Genomic DNA, 17,848 nt, shown 5'->3' with positions numbered 1-17,848 from the left:
CTATTGTTGACGAAAATGAAAATGTTTTAAAAAAAAACAAAAATGTTATATATATAATATAATATTGAAATAACAAAACAATTTCATTATTGTAAATATTCAGGTCAATAAATGTACATTTTAGTTACTAAGACCCATTATTTTTATCACCCTCTCCCAACCCAATCTCACCAATCTCCTACCCATTTAAAACCTAAGCAATGCTAGGCACATGTAGCTATTTTTCAATTCCTTAAAAATTACTGAAAAAAGTACAACCAACTCTTATTCATCTAAAGCCCATCTCCTTGAAAGCCTGAGCAATGCTAAGCACATGCAGCAAGTTTAATATATTTTACATTACAGATATTGATATTGATTGATTATTTATTAAAAAACTAATTATTATTGTTCATTATAACCTTTCAATATTAAATACAGATTTTCACTTAACAATACCTACATAAAAATACAGTAGAGCATCGTTTATCCAAATCAATTGGGGACTGGGGTTGTTCGGATAACTTATTTTTCGGATAACCGATTATGTACAAAAAATATATTAACCTATCCCATGTTGAAATTTTTCTCCGTTGAGTGTCGCTTTACGTTGAATTTTCATCAATGTTAAGCCTAACATAAACTTTTTAAAATAATAATTGTGGCATTTGTATCGTTAAAAATTATTTCTTTATTTTTTGCAAACAAAATAAATATATTGAAAAATATAAAAACAAAAAAAACTATACTTTAGAAGTTAATCTAGTATCAAAAACGTTCGATTTAGCATGACACATGTCCAGACACACAGTCCTCAGAAAAACACCACACAAAAGTGCCAGTGCTGCCAGCTAAAACACACATCAACAAAAAAAAAATATTGGAGTAGCCCAAGATATAGCCAAAGATTGCAGTGCCACAGCACTAGCGAAAATTTAAATTTGCTGACTGGAATTCTTTTGGATAACTGACTTTCGGATAAACGACGCTCTATTGTAATAAATAAAACTGTTTATGAACAACTACAAGTACAGTGAATCTCACTTAATGTGGCACTCACTTTCATATGATGATATTCCTCTGTAAGAAAATATTGGTTATGTAGCATTAAAAAAAATTGTCTTTACACTACTTTTACAGAATGAGAATAGAGCTAATGTTACTAATCTATATGCGTGAAAGAAATAGTTCAGTGTTAATTATGAAGTAGTTCAATGTTTTTTTCAAAAATTCAAACATCATACTTTAAAGAATTTTTGTTGCTTAACTATGACAGTAAGTGGATGACACACATTGAAGACCCAGCTCATCAGCACCATTTTTAATCTGGTAAATACTACAACTGTTGTTAAAAACCATAGCAGATAAAAAAATACTAGATAAATTACAAATTAATTAATAATAATAATTAATAAATATCCAAGTTATACAGTTTTTAATTGTTTTAACAGGTCTTTTTTTAATATTTAAGTCAATAAAATCAGAATTTCCATTCATTTAGTCTTATTTAATTACCCTGTTTTAATGTTATCAGTTTAGGCAACTTCCAGAGTAATTATATTAAGCAGAACACCTGTTGGTGTTACTATGTGAATTGATTACTATATGATTGATTGTAAAACAGGAGGTGGAATTCTTGTTGCAGATTGCATCTGTTTATTGAAGAGAGATCAGCAAGTTACCGATCTAAAATGCATGTAATAAAGAATTTGTTAATATACATCTTCTGAGTGATTTCTGGCTTCTGTTAACTATTCCAGTTACAATGACACTACAGACAGATTAAATTGTCAAGAAAAACCTTTTAAATGGTTGTGTAAATACTAAAAAATCCAACATGTATTGCTATTTTTAGCTTACTTTTTATTAATTTAGAAGTTAATTTTTGGCATACAAAAAGGTTGTGAATCCATATTAAATTATCACAAATGTTTCTCATTTGGTTATGATTCTAGCAAAAGAAATGTTATCAAAATAAACAACAATTAATTGCAAAATAAAAATGTTCATTAGCTTATGATAAAAATTTCCAAGCAGACATTTCATGGTAAACTTGGTAAGTATCAAATAAAAATATTCAATAAAACTTAAATTATAATATAAAATTTTAAATTAAATCTCTATTTACCAAATCTGCTATCTCTTCTTGTAGTGAAGAATGTACACCCATAATAAAGGGTGTTGGTGTGCTTAAAACTTCAATAAGAGCTGCAGGTAACAATGGAATATATACATGGCTAAATTAAAAAAAAAGTATATTAAATATAAAAAAAATACACACTAATCAATTAGTCAATTTAGAAGATTATTCAATTAAATAATATGCATGTAAATTTTTATAGGAATCCTGTATGAAAATGTGTGTTTATGTAAATATGTACATAAAAGTTTATAATGCATATTGATGACTGATATACCATATATTTGCGCAGATAAGATGACCTTCAGATAAGACAAGGTATAAATTTTCATCAAAGTTTCATAGTTTTAGCATATATCTGTCCTATACGATGACTCCCAGTCATCTTATAGGACAGATATATGCTATCAATGCCTATGAATTTAGTTTAGATCAACAATCATCATCTGGATAATAATACTGTATACCGTGTATGGAATTATATCCTATTCGTAATTTTTCAAATGAACAAATTTTATTTTCTTGCATCTGGCAGCACTGCCTTGCTATTGTTGCAAACATTCCCACTGATTTGGTCATTCGGGTAATAACCTTGACTATTCACAAAAACATCATATGGGCTATTCTATTTTGTGGACATACCCTACTCTCTACTAGTAAATAATTAGTTTTTTCATTTTTTATAATGATCTTAATTTATATAAATTTCAATCTGAATTTCTTTTTTTTTTTTTTTTTTGTATCTGTCCTATAAGACAACCCCGGATTTTGGGGGTCTTTTTTTTATGATTCAACTATTGTCTTATCTGCGCAAATATACGGTAACTAATACATTAGTTCTTTAATTTCAGCTCAATTACAGCATATTAAAGCATAATCATAACTAAATATGACTAATTCTGGCCACTTCGTTGATATGTCTATCGTTTGAACAGCAAAAATTAGTACTAAAATGCTATTGAGAATTTGAAAATGTATCAGACCTAACTTTTGTGTATTTTACCTTTGGAACTATTATAAAAATATATATGATATTAAACCTTCAATGCTTGGATAATTGATACAAGCAATTAAAGAGACAAACAATACTAATAAAAATTTAACAGTCATTTCCACATCTTTTTCTCAATGATGCAAAACATATATGGATAACAATGGGCATTTTGAAAGTAAAATATAATTTTATATATAAATTAACTTTACACTATATTATGTTTTTCAGGTAGCTCAAAGTACATAAAATTTATAAAACTATTTTAAAATGTATGAATTTAAAGCAAAATGTGCATAAAGTTTTGGAACATCATATTTCTAGAATTAGATAACTTTCAGTTTTGATTTAAGTTTAATCTTTTTCACTATAATTCATAAAAATAAAAATTGTTAATCATATCAAACAGAGGAATATAGTCACCATGAAAACAGTTTGTTTTTCTCTTTGGTAATATCAGTAAAATATTGTTTAATGTGATTTCCATTCTAAAGGCAATTACAGTTGACTATCAAAGTTAGATCAACCATAATTGATCTTGTGTTGCTTCTCACCTGCAGTATGATACTGTCTTTTAAAGCTGCCAAATCTACAACATGCCAAATCTTGATAAATCATACTGTTTAAATGTCCCTAAAACCAAAAAATACACAGCTTACAGTGCTAAAAATATCACAGTGGTAAATTTTGATACTAAAATTTTTTTATAGAAAGGTCTTCCATAGGTCCTGAAATGTCATCATACCAAATCTGGTTGCATTTTCACTGCTAAATATTTCACTAAACAGCATTGAATAGGGGTACTTTAATTATGATTACTTGCTACTTAAAAGATTTCAAAGTTCTAATTATATAGCAGAAGTTCTGACACTGATAACTACAACAGCCCAATTACATTTATCAGGGGTGCACAACCTGCGGCCCGCGGGCCACATACGGCCCCTTATCAATGTTTATGCGGCCCGTGGACGGTACAGGCCAAATAAATCCCTTCTTTCCAAGTTTCTAAGTGTAGAACTTTTCCCTTTCACAAAGTCATTAGCACCCAACTGTTTTATAACTTTCCCTGAAGTGAGAAATGGGGAGTTGTTCTATAAATAAGTCTATTTCTATCTAACACTTTCTGGTTTAGATATCGAATATTTTAAGTCTAATACATCGTATTATAACGATTTTTTTGAAGAATCAAATAGAATAAAATGATGTTAGAACGTCATTTCCGATGTTATCAGGAAGTTTCTATTTTGTTGGGAAATCTTCAATTTTATGCCTCGGAAAACTTGCTTATTCGTCTAAATAGCGTCAAATAACAAAAATAAGTGAAAATAGCACTGAAAAACCATGAAAATAACGATTTTTTAGCATTTGTTTACATTCTAGATTCTGATTAGTATAGTCGAATTTAAATCAATCTTTTCTAAAAAGACGCTTATTCGTCAATCTAATGCCATTCAAACTAGAAAAAACTAACCAGAGTTAAAAAAAAATGTACAAAAAACTATAACAACCAATAATTTACAACAATATCTTTCCATAGACTAAGAATAGAAAAAAAATTTTTTGCATCAAATTTATTATTATTAAGTTGGACCAAGAAAATTAATGCTGTAATTGGAATAGTCATTATGACTGAAAGGAAGCCGTTTGCACTAAAATATTTTGGATTTAATAATTATTACAAACCGCGTCAAGCCATAAACTTGTCAACAAAGAGGGTTGTAAAATGATTCCGTGTAGCTAGAAAGCTGCGGTTTCTTTTGTTTGAAAGAAAACAGATATATTTAGGTTATTTAAGTAGTAAATTAATTGGAACTTTTTATTTACTTTTATTTTTACATTCTTTTTTTCGTAAATTTAAAATTAAATTATTATTTTTAATTTTTATTTTATTTGAAATTTAACAGTCGTAAACTGTGATATATTTGTGACAGAAAACAAAAAACAGATTGATTCTAGCGCCAATTTGAAACGAGATATCGCAATTTTAATAATTATATTTAAAATATTCAGATTTTCCACTGCACTGTGTTAATCACTTTTGATTCATTTCTGAACACGGGGGTAAAACTGACAGGCCATAAATATAATTTAGGTAAGAATGGTAACCACATTTATGATGGATTAGTGTCCTGCACCTGGCATGTTGACAATCTGACTCACAATTCTGAGAAATGGTGGAGATGCCCGGACAGGGGTCGAACGAATTAAGACCTGCCTGGCCATTTGTCAAGTGTGCATAATAGTCTTCTGTCCCCGCCTCTTTAGTCTTTGGTGGATACAGAGTGGATACAGAACAAAGCACATGGTAGTCTAGCTTGCCTTATCTCAAACACGATTCATTGCAGGCCTCAGAATTTTCGGCACAACGAGACATTGTTTTGCAGAGTGAACAGTATGGCGTCAGACATTAAACGCAAGGTCGATCGCAAGAATCGTCAATTTCAAGAAGTGTGGACTAACAAGTACTGTTTTGTGCAACGGAACAACAGCATTATTTGCCTCTTGTGCAATGGAACAATAGCAGTGCCAAAAGAATTCAACCTGAAGCGACATCATGAAAGCCAACACAAGGATTTTCTTCTGCAAGGTACGAAACGAGAACGGAAAATCGAATCGTTATGACGATCACTAATCAGCCAACAAAATGTGTTCAAGAAACAATCTGGAGAATTGGATGCAGCTGTTGAAGCCAGCATAGAAATATCTGCTTTAATAGCCAAGAATGGGAAACCTTTCACAGATGGCGATATGATAAAAAAAGTGTCTTATCATCGCAAGTGAGAAGATGTGTCCTGAGAAGACAAAGTGTTTTCAAACAGTCTTAACCGCATGACGATACAACAAAGAATCTCGCAAATTGCATCAGACATTTCTGGCCAACTTAATATTTTAGTTGCAAACTGTGCTTATTTTTCTTTGGCTGTGGATGAATCCACTGACATATCATCAACAGCACAAGTGATTGTGTTTATTAGAAGTGTTTCACTAGATTTTATTGTGAATGAAGAATTTCTTGGCATGGCATCACTTTCTGGACATACAACTGGTGCTGACTTATTTACTAGTTTATTGAGCGTTTGCAACAAATCAGCACTGGACTTTGACAAGCTATCCAGCATTGCCACCGATGGAGCACCATCTATGGTTGGATGTGAGAATGGCATGGTCACCTTGCTGAAAAACCACCTTGGGGACAGGCAAAAGGAGTTAGTCCAGTATCATTGCATAATTCACCAACAGCAACTTTGTGCAAAGAAGCTGGGATTTGAACGTCTGCTGAAAGATGTATATGATACTGTGAACTTAATCCGCCGTCATGGACTCAACCATCGACTCTTCACATCATTTCTTGAAGAAATAGATGCTGATTATGCTGACCTGCCCACGTATACTGAAGTTCGTTGGCTGAGCAAGGCAACAGTCCTCAAGAGATTTGTGGAGCTATTGGGGCCTATTATCACTTTCCTCAAAGAACGGGGGAACACTACAAGGAATTTGGAGGGACAAAGATGGCAGTGTGATTTAGCTTTCCTTGCTGACATTACTGCTTATCTAAACGACCTTAATTTGAGATTGCAGGGAAAGATGCAACTTGTTTCTCAGTTGACAAGTAACATCAATGCATTTATGACCAAACTATCACTTTTCAAGTCCCACATGCAATCAGAGAACTTTACACACTTTCCACATTGCAAGGCCATGAAAGAGAAATACCCACATATGAAGATGGATTACTCTGACCAAGTTAACACCCTCCTTACATCATTCAATGAGAGGTTTGGTGAATTCCAGAAATACAAGATCTACCTGCAACTTTTTTCAACTCCATTTGATGTGAAAGTGGAAGATGCCCCTCCAGATGTCCAACTTGAGTTGATAGACATCCAGTGCAGTGATGAATTGAAATCACAGTTCAAAAATTCTAATCTCCTCACATTCTACAAAGAACTGCCAGATACATCTGAAAGACAATGCCAAAACTGCCAGATACATCTGAAAGACAATGCCAAAACTGAAAGACAATGCTTGATTTTGTGCAAGCATGTTTGGCAGTACCTATGTATGCAAACAAGTGTTTTCGCTTATGAATTTAAACAAGTGCAAAACACGGAACAGGTTAACCAACGAGAATTTGGAAAATCTGCTGGTTGTTTCAACATCTGCCATTACACCAGACATCAAGAAGATTGCTGCCAGCATCCAATCTCAGCCATCGCATTAATCGCTTGGAGGTCCGGCCCCCAGCCAGTAAACTTAATCCTAATTTGGCCCTTCTTCACAAAAGGTTGTGCATCCCTGCATTTATTATTTTTCAAATCAATAATTAAATATACAAACAAAATAATCAAATATAACATAATAATAGATTATTGTGAATTATTATATAAAATTAAACTTTACAATAAATTAGTTACTAGGAGGACAATTGTAGCATATGTATTTTTTTAAAGTTCCCTAAAAACAAAGAATTATCTTAATGACAAATATTTTATTAATATTTTTTTAAATTGAAAAATGCTGTTAATTCATCTTATAAATATTAAAATGAAGTCGAACCTGCAAATTGCATAAATTATACATCACAAATCTTCTAATTATATAACAATCAAACCCAGTTTCAAATTATAAAAGCAACATTTTAACAAAAATAAACAGTCTTATTAACATTAAAAATAGAGTATTCTTAATGACTTATTTCACTCTTCATCAGATCTTAAACTGGATATTTCAAAGAACATTGTTTAAATTTTTTTATTCTAAGCAATTTTCTTAGATTAAATGCAATATTCATAACAGCAACAAAATAAAAAGTTAAATCAAATTCAAACCAAATAAGATTAACTTAAAATTAAAAAGAAATTGATAAATACAACTGAACACTAACTAAATTATCAGAATAAAACATAAATTAACATATTAATCACTTTTAAGAAAAGTAAATTTTGGAAAAATTTTGGCAACCCATCTATGAAAGGAGTTTAAAAGAAGACAATTAATTTAAATGTTAGTCATATAAATTCACAAAGTATATAAACTTATAAAAAACCTAACCTGTATTTAAATGGGTACATTAAAGCAGTGATGGCATGACAGGCATCTGTTAAACGTGAATAGCTTCTTGAATAGAAAAGAATCTTATGTTCTGTCATAGCTGCACAAAATAATATGACAACATTATGAATTCCTGTAAAAAAAAAAATATATGTATATATATATATATATATATATAATTAAAATAAATTTTTAGATGATTAAAATAATTCTAATAACTTGAATTATTTATTTATTTATTTTTAAAATATTTATCAAAATACAGTAGAGCATCAATTATCCAACATCCGATCAATCATCACATCGGTTAAGCGACCGTTCTAGTTGGCAAATTTCAAATGTCAGCTAGTGATATGGCACTACAATATTTGGCTATGTCTTGGCTATTTTAATATTAGTTTTGTTAAATTTTTGCGTGTTTTAGCTGACAACACTGGCTCGACCATGAAAGAGAGGCCAGTACAGTCGACCCCCCTATAACACGGTAGATACATTCCGTTCTTTATGAATCCATTTTGTATGAGTCCTTGCCAATCACAGCCCGGCACATATGCACTTTACGGACTACGGCCGTTTGAAAGGTTTTCTTCCATAAAATTAATCGATTCCTAGACTAATTTGACTCAACATTTCCAAAACACGTATATTTTTTTGGGAATAATCCGTATAAACTATGCTATAAACAAAAAATTGTAGGATTATTTACCGAGTGTGCACCGTTCGACATCGCCATTGCTTAAGCTTGTTTTCGTCGCAGAGCAGCGCACCAAATGGCGGCCGCAATTTCTGATAAGTTATTTTTCTGCGAAAATTTTGTTGAACTTTGGAGACATCATTAATATAAATAATTTTTATGGCCGTTGAATAAGAAATGTTTCTTTCACAAGAAATGTATAAAATTAGTGCTGTATTAGACTTACGGTACCTAATTTACATACTGTACAGACGATAGTAAACTCAATTTACCCGCCTAAACTCTCTGTAGCGTGGTGCTGGATGGCGGAAAGTAGTTCGGCTGCCCAATGACATTTTACCGAATTATAGGAGTTTTTTTACCATGTTTGTACAGATACCGTCGCAATTTTTTCGCCATCATATAGGAATCCGAACTATAGGAACCCGTGTTATAGAGGGGGGTCGACTGTATTTAAACGAGGCTTAATTTTCTAAATATGAATGGTTGTTTGTTTTGTGAGCAATAAAATAATTTAAAAATAATTTTTAACGATACAATAGCAATGATTATTAGACTATTAAAAAAAATTTTTTAGGCTTAACATTGATGAAAATTCAATGCGAAGTAGGTTAATAGTGATATACTAATTACATGGGATATACTAATACTATATACTATACTAATAATGTATTTTTTCATACTTTTCGGTTATCAATTTTTTCAGTTATTCGACTAACCCCAGTCCCCAATTGAGTTGGATAATCGATGCTCTACTGTAGTAATAAAATAATTTTTGAATTATTAAACAAAATAATAAATTTTAATTTATTCTCATTTATATTAATATATATTAATTTAAAAAAGTGGAAATTTGGATCTTTAATTGCAATTTAAGTTAATAAGATTAACAAAGTCACTAAAAGATGATTGTCATAAATCATTCATATAACAACGTAATAAGTCTTCCTTAATAAATTTCTTTTTAGTAAAAGAACTCAATAACTATTATTTAAAATTTATAATGTAATCAATTGCATTTAGGAATAGAATGGTGAATACCAATCTATTCCTAAATGTAGAGAAACTTCCTTAGTGATCTAGCAGAAAAATTACCCAAAATTTATTGATTTAAATGGAAAATAGACCTTTATTTTGCAAATCCTTCTAATTTGCGTCCACTTATAATCATATGTTTTTGGTCCCTTCCACACAAAATCAGCCTCAATATATGATCATAAACCTAAACATCACATTATTACAATGCCTGATTTTGTTGGTCATTATTCATAATGACCGAGCATTATGAATAATGCCCATATTAATCATTTTGTCCATAACATATACACCAATAGCACAATATTAGAGACAAGTTGCATTAATATGAATCGCTAGGGAAACAATAGTTATTCACTTTATCAAAAATTTGTATTAATGATTTTCAGGGTCAAGATCAAGATTGTATAATTTAGGGAGTTAAGTCTTAAACAAAACAAAGCTAAAAGAAATCCATAAATTTTTTCTGTTGAAACTTATTTGAAAAAGTAGAAAATATTTTTTTGGTGCCAAAAGAGTAAAAAAGTAGCCAAACCTGGCATCATTGTATGCACTCCCTGATATGCAAATTAGCATGTGTTTGCATGGGGACCACATTCATTTAAAGGAATGAGTGTCCTTAACTCCTATTTTCTGAATGCAGTAGAATGGTCCACTAAAATCACGTTTGAATTACTCTATAATTGAAGATTGAACTCTCTACTCTCTAGGAGAAAATCTATTCTACTCAAAATGTAACTTTTATTACAGTACCATATTTTATTTTCTCATTAAAAAGGGTAAAAAGCAACTATTATTGGAAATAGTGTTATTTCTTGGGGATTATGATGATTTGGAGTTTGGTTTAACAAATTCTAGTAAAAGTTTGTTCACTTTATCATGTGAAAATTAATGTTATAACAATGGTATTTTGCCAGGATGATAGCAAACTTTGCTTTAACACAAGAATTTGCTTTATCAATGTTCATTTTAAGATGAGTCAACTGTAATCGTTTTTCAAAAACTATGTCTTGAACTATGTCTGGTCCAGCATAGTGCTAGATACCAGATATCTTTACTACAGTGGAACCCCGGTTAACGAACTTAATCCGTTCCGTGACTCCGTTCGTTAACTGAATTGTTCGTTAACCGAAGCAATTTTTCCCATAGAAATTAATGCAAATGCAATTAATCCGTTCTAGTCTCCNATAATGTTTTGATCATTTGCGACGTGCAATCCATTCATCTGAAACTTTGATTGTGGTTTATGGTGTGGAAAGCAAATAGCCCTTCCGCTAATGCTAGCTGTTTTTCCGTGTTGCCAAAGCTAGCACTGCGAAAAAACTGTTCCATTTTAGACAAGGAAGCGGCATTATTCAAAAATCTTTTGTGCCTCTTTGTCGCTAGATGTTCAGTAATATCGTTTTTTCCACCATGTGAGACCGAAAATTCAGCATTGCATTTATCACACCGTACCATATAGTCTATTTTGGTTTTTTTAATAAATGGAAATTATCAGCTTAGCTCTTCATTAAATTTGCATTCTCTTTTTTTACTCATCTTTTATTCTGTGGGTAAATACTAGAAATAAATAAAAAATTTACTACAAAGGCTAAAAAAGAGTATTAAATTTTACCTTATTGACTGTTACGTTGTGGCGATTATTGCTCTACCTTCGTCAATCAAATAATGAGTCAAACCGAACGTCAAATTGAAAACAACAAACCGCACTGTCTAACGGCAGTCCGCACTGTCTACACTTATCTGAATTAAGCTGAGACGTAACAACAATGATAGAACACCACCGAGTAAATCTAACTCGGTACATTGCCTAATTTAGTTTACTCTGCATGCATTTTATGTGTTTTTTTATGTATTTTTTATTTCTTTATATTCACCATAATACTTAATAAATAATAGGTAATATATTTTTACAGTACATTTAAAATAAGAAATGCAGATATTTTCTAAAAAGCGGGACATTTTTAAAAATCGGCGGGACGCGGGACAGTCCGCCAAAATCGGGACGTGTGGTCACTTTACATTAAATGCATACATTTACATATCAAATTATGAAACAAAAGGAAAATTCATTAGTTGTAGTGTGAGCTGATTGCTTATCACCACCGTTACACATTGCAAAAAACATTTAAATCTTAAACATTTACTTACTATTCAAAAAAGAACATTTGAAATCCTAAACTTATAAAAAAAAAAGTTCATGAATAAACTTTACTTTTAAGGCTAAAATTTTATTCTTATTGTAGCTTTATGAACAGAACCATAAAATAATCCAGTTTCATATGTTCATTGGACTCACTTTAAGTACACCAAAATGTCTTAAGTCTTCTCTTGAAACTTTTTCTGAGAAAACAACTTTTGCTTTTTTTTGCTATACACATTTTATGAAGTGCCACTTATTGTAAACATGAATATAGTTAATAAATGTAAAAAAAAAAAAAAAGTGTAAAAACTTGCAGACTTTTTCAGGCAGATTTAAGATATTTTCACATAAACCTTTCTACTTATTTTTTTGTAGCTTTTCTTCCTTATGTAACTTTACACTATATAAAACTCTCTGTTCTCTGATCTAAGGCATTTCCAGTTTTTGCAATACTAATTTAATTAAATAACTACAACAAGTTAATACTACACTCAAGATCAGTGGTGTGTTGCAAGTCACTCAGGCATAACCAATTCACAAAGTTGCCAAACTCCTTGCGCTATTCTCACAAATTCTTTCATTTGACATTCACTATTTATTTATTTATAATCATATATTAAAAACTAGATATGTAATAATGAAATATAATACAGTAAAACCTGTCTAAAATAAAACCTGAATAAAAAGAAAATCTATCTAACAGAAAAAACTTTAGAATATAGCAATTTTCTCCTTTAAATTTAGTATTTGATGAAAAACACAAAAACTTTAGAAATCCTTGAAATCTACAAAGCTTCCAAGGATGGTGATTTTTTATTTTATTTTTATTTTTATAACAGATAGATGGCTGTCCTTAGACTTAGCCCAAAAGGAGGGGTGGAAAAGGAAGGCGAGGGTTGGGGAGGATATGAAGCGTGGGAATGGAAGTGAGGATAATAGTGGTAGGAAGGATAAGAGGAGTTAGTATACCGCTGATGACTTGAATTGCCTTATTTTAACAATTAAAATACAAAAATACAAAATATATACAACAGAATGCCATTCTGGCCGATGATCAAGTAAACAATGGTTAAACATTTGTTAACACTGAGTGCCATTCTGGCTTAATGATAGTTGATAAGTCCTGTTGGGGTCTTGCACTTAGGGCTGGAAGAGCGTTCTAGTATAAAAGACACGATGGCGGAGCTAAACTACATTCTAAAGATTGCAGAACAACAGGGATACCAAAAGGAAATCATAAAGAATCTTATTACAACCTTCCAAACAACTAAACAACGGCATCCCACAGTAGACCATAGACAAAAGATGGTTTTAAATTATGTCCCGTTTTTGATACAAATACATAAACGGCCAAGGCTAATGATTTCAGTGTAGTATATCGACGCAATCCTAGAGTTTTCAAGCTATTAAGAAACAATAAGAAGCGTTATGACTGGAAATCGGCATCAAGGATCTATTCTATACCATTACACAATCAGCGTTTTAATTTGGATCTTGTTTACGGAGGCGCAACAATGCACAACTTGCAGCAACGTATCAAAGAGCATAAATATATGATTAATAAGAAACTTGACAACACCGTGCTATCGTCTTACGCAACACAACACGACATTCAAGACCATTGGGATCGGGTGGAAATAATTAAACCTACGACAAATTTACATACAATGAAATATCTGGAGAAATTAGAGATCTTTAAGGCACACAAGAAAACTGGTTGCATCAACCATAGAGATGCGGACTCTTTACCTACCGCATGGCGATCCTTTTACAAGAATTAACGACTTTATTTATTTTTATTTTTGTTAAGGGACATTTTTTCGGATTAATTTATATTTTTCATTTATTTTATCAACACAGCTATTTTTCCGTTATTTATATTTTAATTTCGTATTTACGTTCTTTTTTGTGTTCTATGTTATGGTAACTGAAGAAGATCGTTAAGAAACAATCGAAAACGTTTTTACATTATTAATTTTTATTAGCTGGATTATTAAAGGTGTGTTTTATTAGTAGTATATTTATCCAGTTCGTTCGTTATATAAGTATAAATAATGTTTTTAACTAAATACTACATATTACCTTACTTACATCATCTAATTTTTAATTATATAATGTTAAGTAAATGTATGATATTAAATTGCTATTAAATTATTAATTGCAATTTAATTAAAATGAAAATTTATAAAGTTTTTACATGCTTAATATTATTGAATTATAGCAATTAAATATGAGGCATGTCCAGAAAGTATGCACTGTTTGGCTATTTATAAAAGTAGACAACTGAAACAAAAATTATTTTATTACAGTTAATTACAGTCCAATTTTATGTTCCATCACCTGTGACTTGAACCATTTCTGGACTTTGCAGTGATTGTTGTTTGATTTTTGGTGTCATATGGCAAATCCATGTTTTGTCACTGATGACAATTTTTTCAAAAATCCATCTACTTCCCATTCATACCATTGCAAAAGTTCTAAGGATGTCCCATGTATTTTGTTTTGTGAATGTCCATTATCATTTTTGGTATACAGTCGACCCCCCTATAACACTGTTGATAATTCTGTTTTATATGAATTCCATGTTGTACGAGTCACTTAGATTTTACAAATACATGTTCTGGGCTGTGAACGGCTCACATATTTGTAAAATCTAAGTGACTTGTACAACATGGAATTCATATAAAACAGAATAATCAACAGTGTTATGGGGGGTCGACTGTATATACTTTTTGAAGTGCAAGTGTTTAATCACAATTTCATGCAGCAAAGATCTTGAAATATAAGGAAATTTTAGAGACAAATCAGAAATTGTGAACTGTCTATTGGAATAAATCTTCTCTTCAACATTGTGCAGCAAATCTTCATTGAATAGAGATGGCAGTCACTATGCTCCTTGTTATAAACATTGTGTTCTTTCTTTGTCAAACATTCTAACCCATTTTCTCAACATACCTTTACTTATCACATTTAGTCCATAAACTTCACAAATTTTCCAGTAAATTTCATGTGGTCAAACATTTCTCGCATTCAAAAAACCCTATTACAGGTATACCACGCCTTATGTCGGTAATTGGTTCCAGGAGAACGACTTAAGTCGAGAAACGACATAAGTCGAATTTACTTGTCTCCAAATCTACTTGTCACTAGGCTAAACCATAAATTGCCAATTCCGGCTCTGTATTTTATTTATTAATGCATTTTTAATAATGTATGGTTAATAAAAATCTATTTTAAGCTTACAAACAAATAAATTTTAGTTTTTAATATAGTACAGAAAAAAAGTAATCTAAATTTATGAATGCATGTACTGTAAATACAGTNTGCAACTTTAATTTAGTGAATGTGTATAGTGGATACTAAAGATGAGAGTCTCAGAAGGAATTTTTATCTGAACCTTTGTTAAAATTGGACTCCTTTACTAAGATAGTATTACTGTTTTATCTGATATCAGGTATATACTGAACTAGCAGACTCCGCCACGCATTGTTGTTGCTCAAAATGTATCTATTATAAATGTATAACACTTCCCCCGTGGGAGGGGAATTTTTCCAAAAATCCATTTTTAGTGTATATTCTGTTGGCGTACCCTATTAAAACGCATCTAAAATAGTATAAATAGAAGCAGAGTTCTTCACAATAAGCCTTAACCTGTCCATCTCCCCCAGTGAGGAAATTTCGACATGTATATTATATAAAAATGCATGCATATTCAAATGCAACATTGTGTCAAAATTTCAAAGGAATCGGTAGGAACAAATGAACATTACATTTTTATTTATATAGATAGATAGAAGATGATCTGCTTTAGTTCATCCTCACAGAAAAGCATAATGCCTCACAGAAAAGCAAATTTCGTACTCACAAAGTTAGCGCCATCTGTTGGACATAAAAGTCTTAACCTAGATGATATCTTTTAATTTATATGAATGTTAATGGAATAATATACAGCCTATGTCCACCCTGAAGTTCCATTCTAAATATTGGTGAAAGAATTTTTGAAATTGGATGAATAGTTTTGGAGATTACCCCTACATCCAAACTTACAAACATTACCTCTTTATAATATTAGTATAGATAAGACATAATCCACCAATAATAATAATTATCATTTAATAAATAATAATGAGAATTATTGTGAGAAAAAGAATTATAATGACATTTTTAAAGTAAAACATACTATTTATGTCTTAACTATTTCATTACACTACTTAACTCTAAATGTTAATATAAAAAATTAATTTTACCAAGTTCTTGAAAAATTTGATATACTGTGATATTAGTAACAGGCAATGAGGCACTAAGAGGAGGTTGAAGAGCTTGCCTATCTCCAGCACCTATAGAAAATCGAACTTGAGGTCCCCCTAAAATATACACAAAATAATAAATTTTCATAAAATAAATACCAATTTATTTATTAATTACTATTTTATTATCTATACCAGTGTTTCTCAACGGGGGCGATATCGCCCCCATGTGGGTGTTTTTCCATGTTGAGGGGGTGATTTGTAACAAATAATATTTTGGGGGCGAAAAACAATTTTCTGGGCGATATAGTAAAACATTATATTAAGAAANGTTAATAAGAATCTATTTTAAGCTTACAAACAAATAAATTTTAGTTTTTAATAGAGTACAGAAAAAAGTAATCTAAATTTACGAATGCATGTACTGTACTGTAAATACAGTTCATACTTGTAAATGTATATATTTTAATATGATTTTATGTGCTTTAAACGTTTTTCTAGTGATATTACGACTTCAATATTTGTGGCGGACAGACGTAAAGGCGATTAAAATGACTTAAAGTTGATTTTTATTTTTCCATGTACTTTTTTGAGAAACGACGTATAATCGGGAATGACGTAACTCAAAACGACGTAGGTTGAGGTATACCTGTACTGCTTACATCTGGCAGGCAGCTTGATTGTTTTAAACATTATAACTGACACTTAGTGATCCTCAACATAAACAAGAAAAACAAATATGGCTTGGTTACTTTGTTCTTGAGCGGAAGAATTAACTATGCATGCACATCCTTGACATTGTCAAAATGTGTGATATATATATATATCACACATTTATATATATATATATATATATATACCATTTGTCNTCTCTTGAAACAATTTATTTTTCTTATATATATAAAAATGGTATTTACTTTCTGGATGCACCTTGTATATGAATTAAATCAATTTCTGAATTTATTACAACAAAACTCAATATAATGAATGTATATATCTAAAAATAATATTTTTCATATTTAAGATATAAATATAAAGCTCAATTTAAAAATTAAAGGATAAAATTTAATATTTTCAAACATTTAAAATAAACAAAATGCCTCAATATCAATGATATTAAATGTGAACAGAATTATAAACATCTTTTAAAGAGACTAAATTTATAATCTATACTCCATAAATACTTCTGATTAACTAATATTTATGTATAAATAAATAAATTGTATGGAGCAGAGGTTCCCAACTTATTTATATCATGAATCCTTTTCATATTAATAAAAAATATTGGAACCCAGACAATGACAAATGTTGAAATCCTGTAAATATCAATGAATTAAAACATACTAAGTAGCCATTTAACACGAAAACTGAAACTGAAAGTAAAACTATAAAAGTACAATTAAAAATAAGATCAAATTAATTAAAACTGAAATCAAATCAATTGAAAATTAAAACAATATTTTTAAAAACCTTTTAAAAGATGTTTTGAAATTTTCAAATTGTAAATCAAATTTATTTTTAAATTTATGTTATTTGTGTGCAGAACCTTTTGCTTTATATATATATA

At 30.4% G+C, this 17,848-nt stretch overlaps 1 protein-coding gene across 2 annotated transcripts in view; it reads right to left on the bottom strand.

Moving 5' to 3' along the window:
- LOC111635244 (myotubularin-related protein 13-like) overlaps positions 1-17,848 on the bottom strand; it is a 152,489-nt gene that overhangs the window by 99,297 nt on the left and 35,344 nt on the right. For both annotated transcript variants that reach the window (XM_023380151.1, XM_023380152.1), the window contains exons 5-7: positions 16,282-16,398; positions 8,163-8,295; positions 2,108-2,216 (exon numbers count right to left, since the gene is read on the bottom strand). In XM_023380151.1, the coding sequence (XP_023235919.1) occupies positions 2,108-2,216; positions 8,163-8,295; positions 16,282-16,398 (359 nt within the window). The remainder of the gene's footprint in view (positions 1-2,107; positions 2,217-8,162; positions 8,296-16,281; positions 16,399-17,848) is intronic.

Source organism: Centruroides sculpturatus, unplaced genomic scaffold (assembly GCF_000671375.1).
Source record: "Centruroides sculpturatus isolate CEXI.00-Female unplaced genomic scaffold, Cexi_2.0 scaffold811, whole genome shotgun sequence".
Taxonomy (NCBI): Eukaryota; Metazoa; Arthropoda; class Arachnida; order Scorpiones; family Buthidae; genus Centruroides; species Centruroides sculpturatus.
This window is presented reverse-complemented; position numbering and strand designations above follow the sequence as displayed.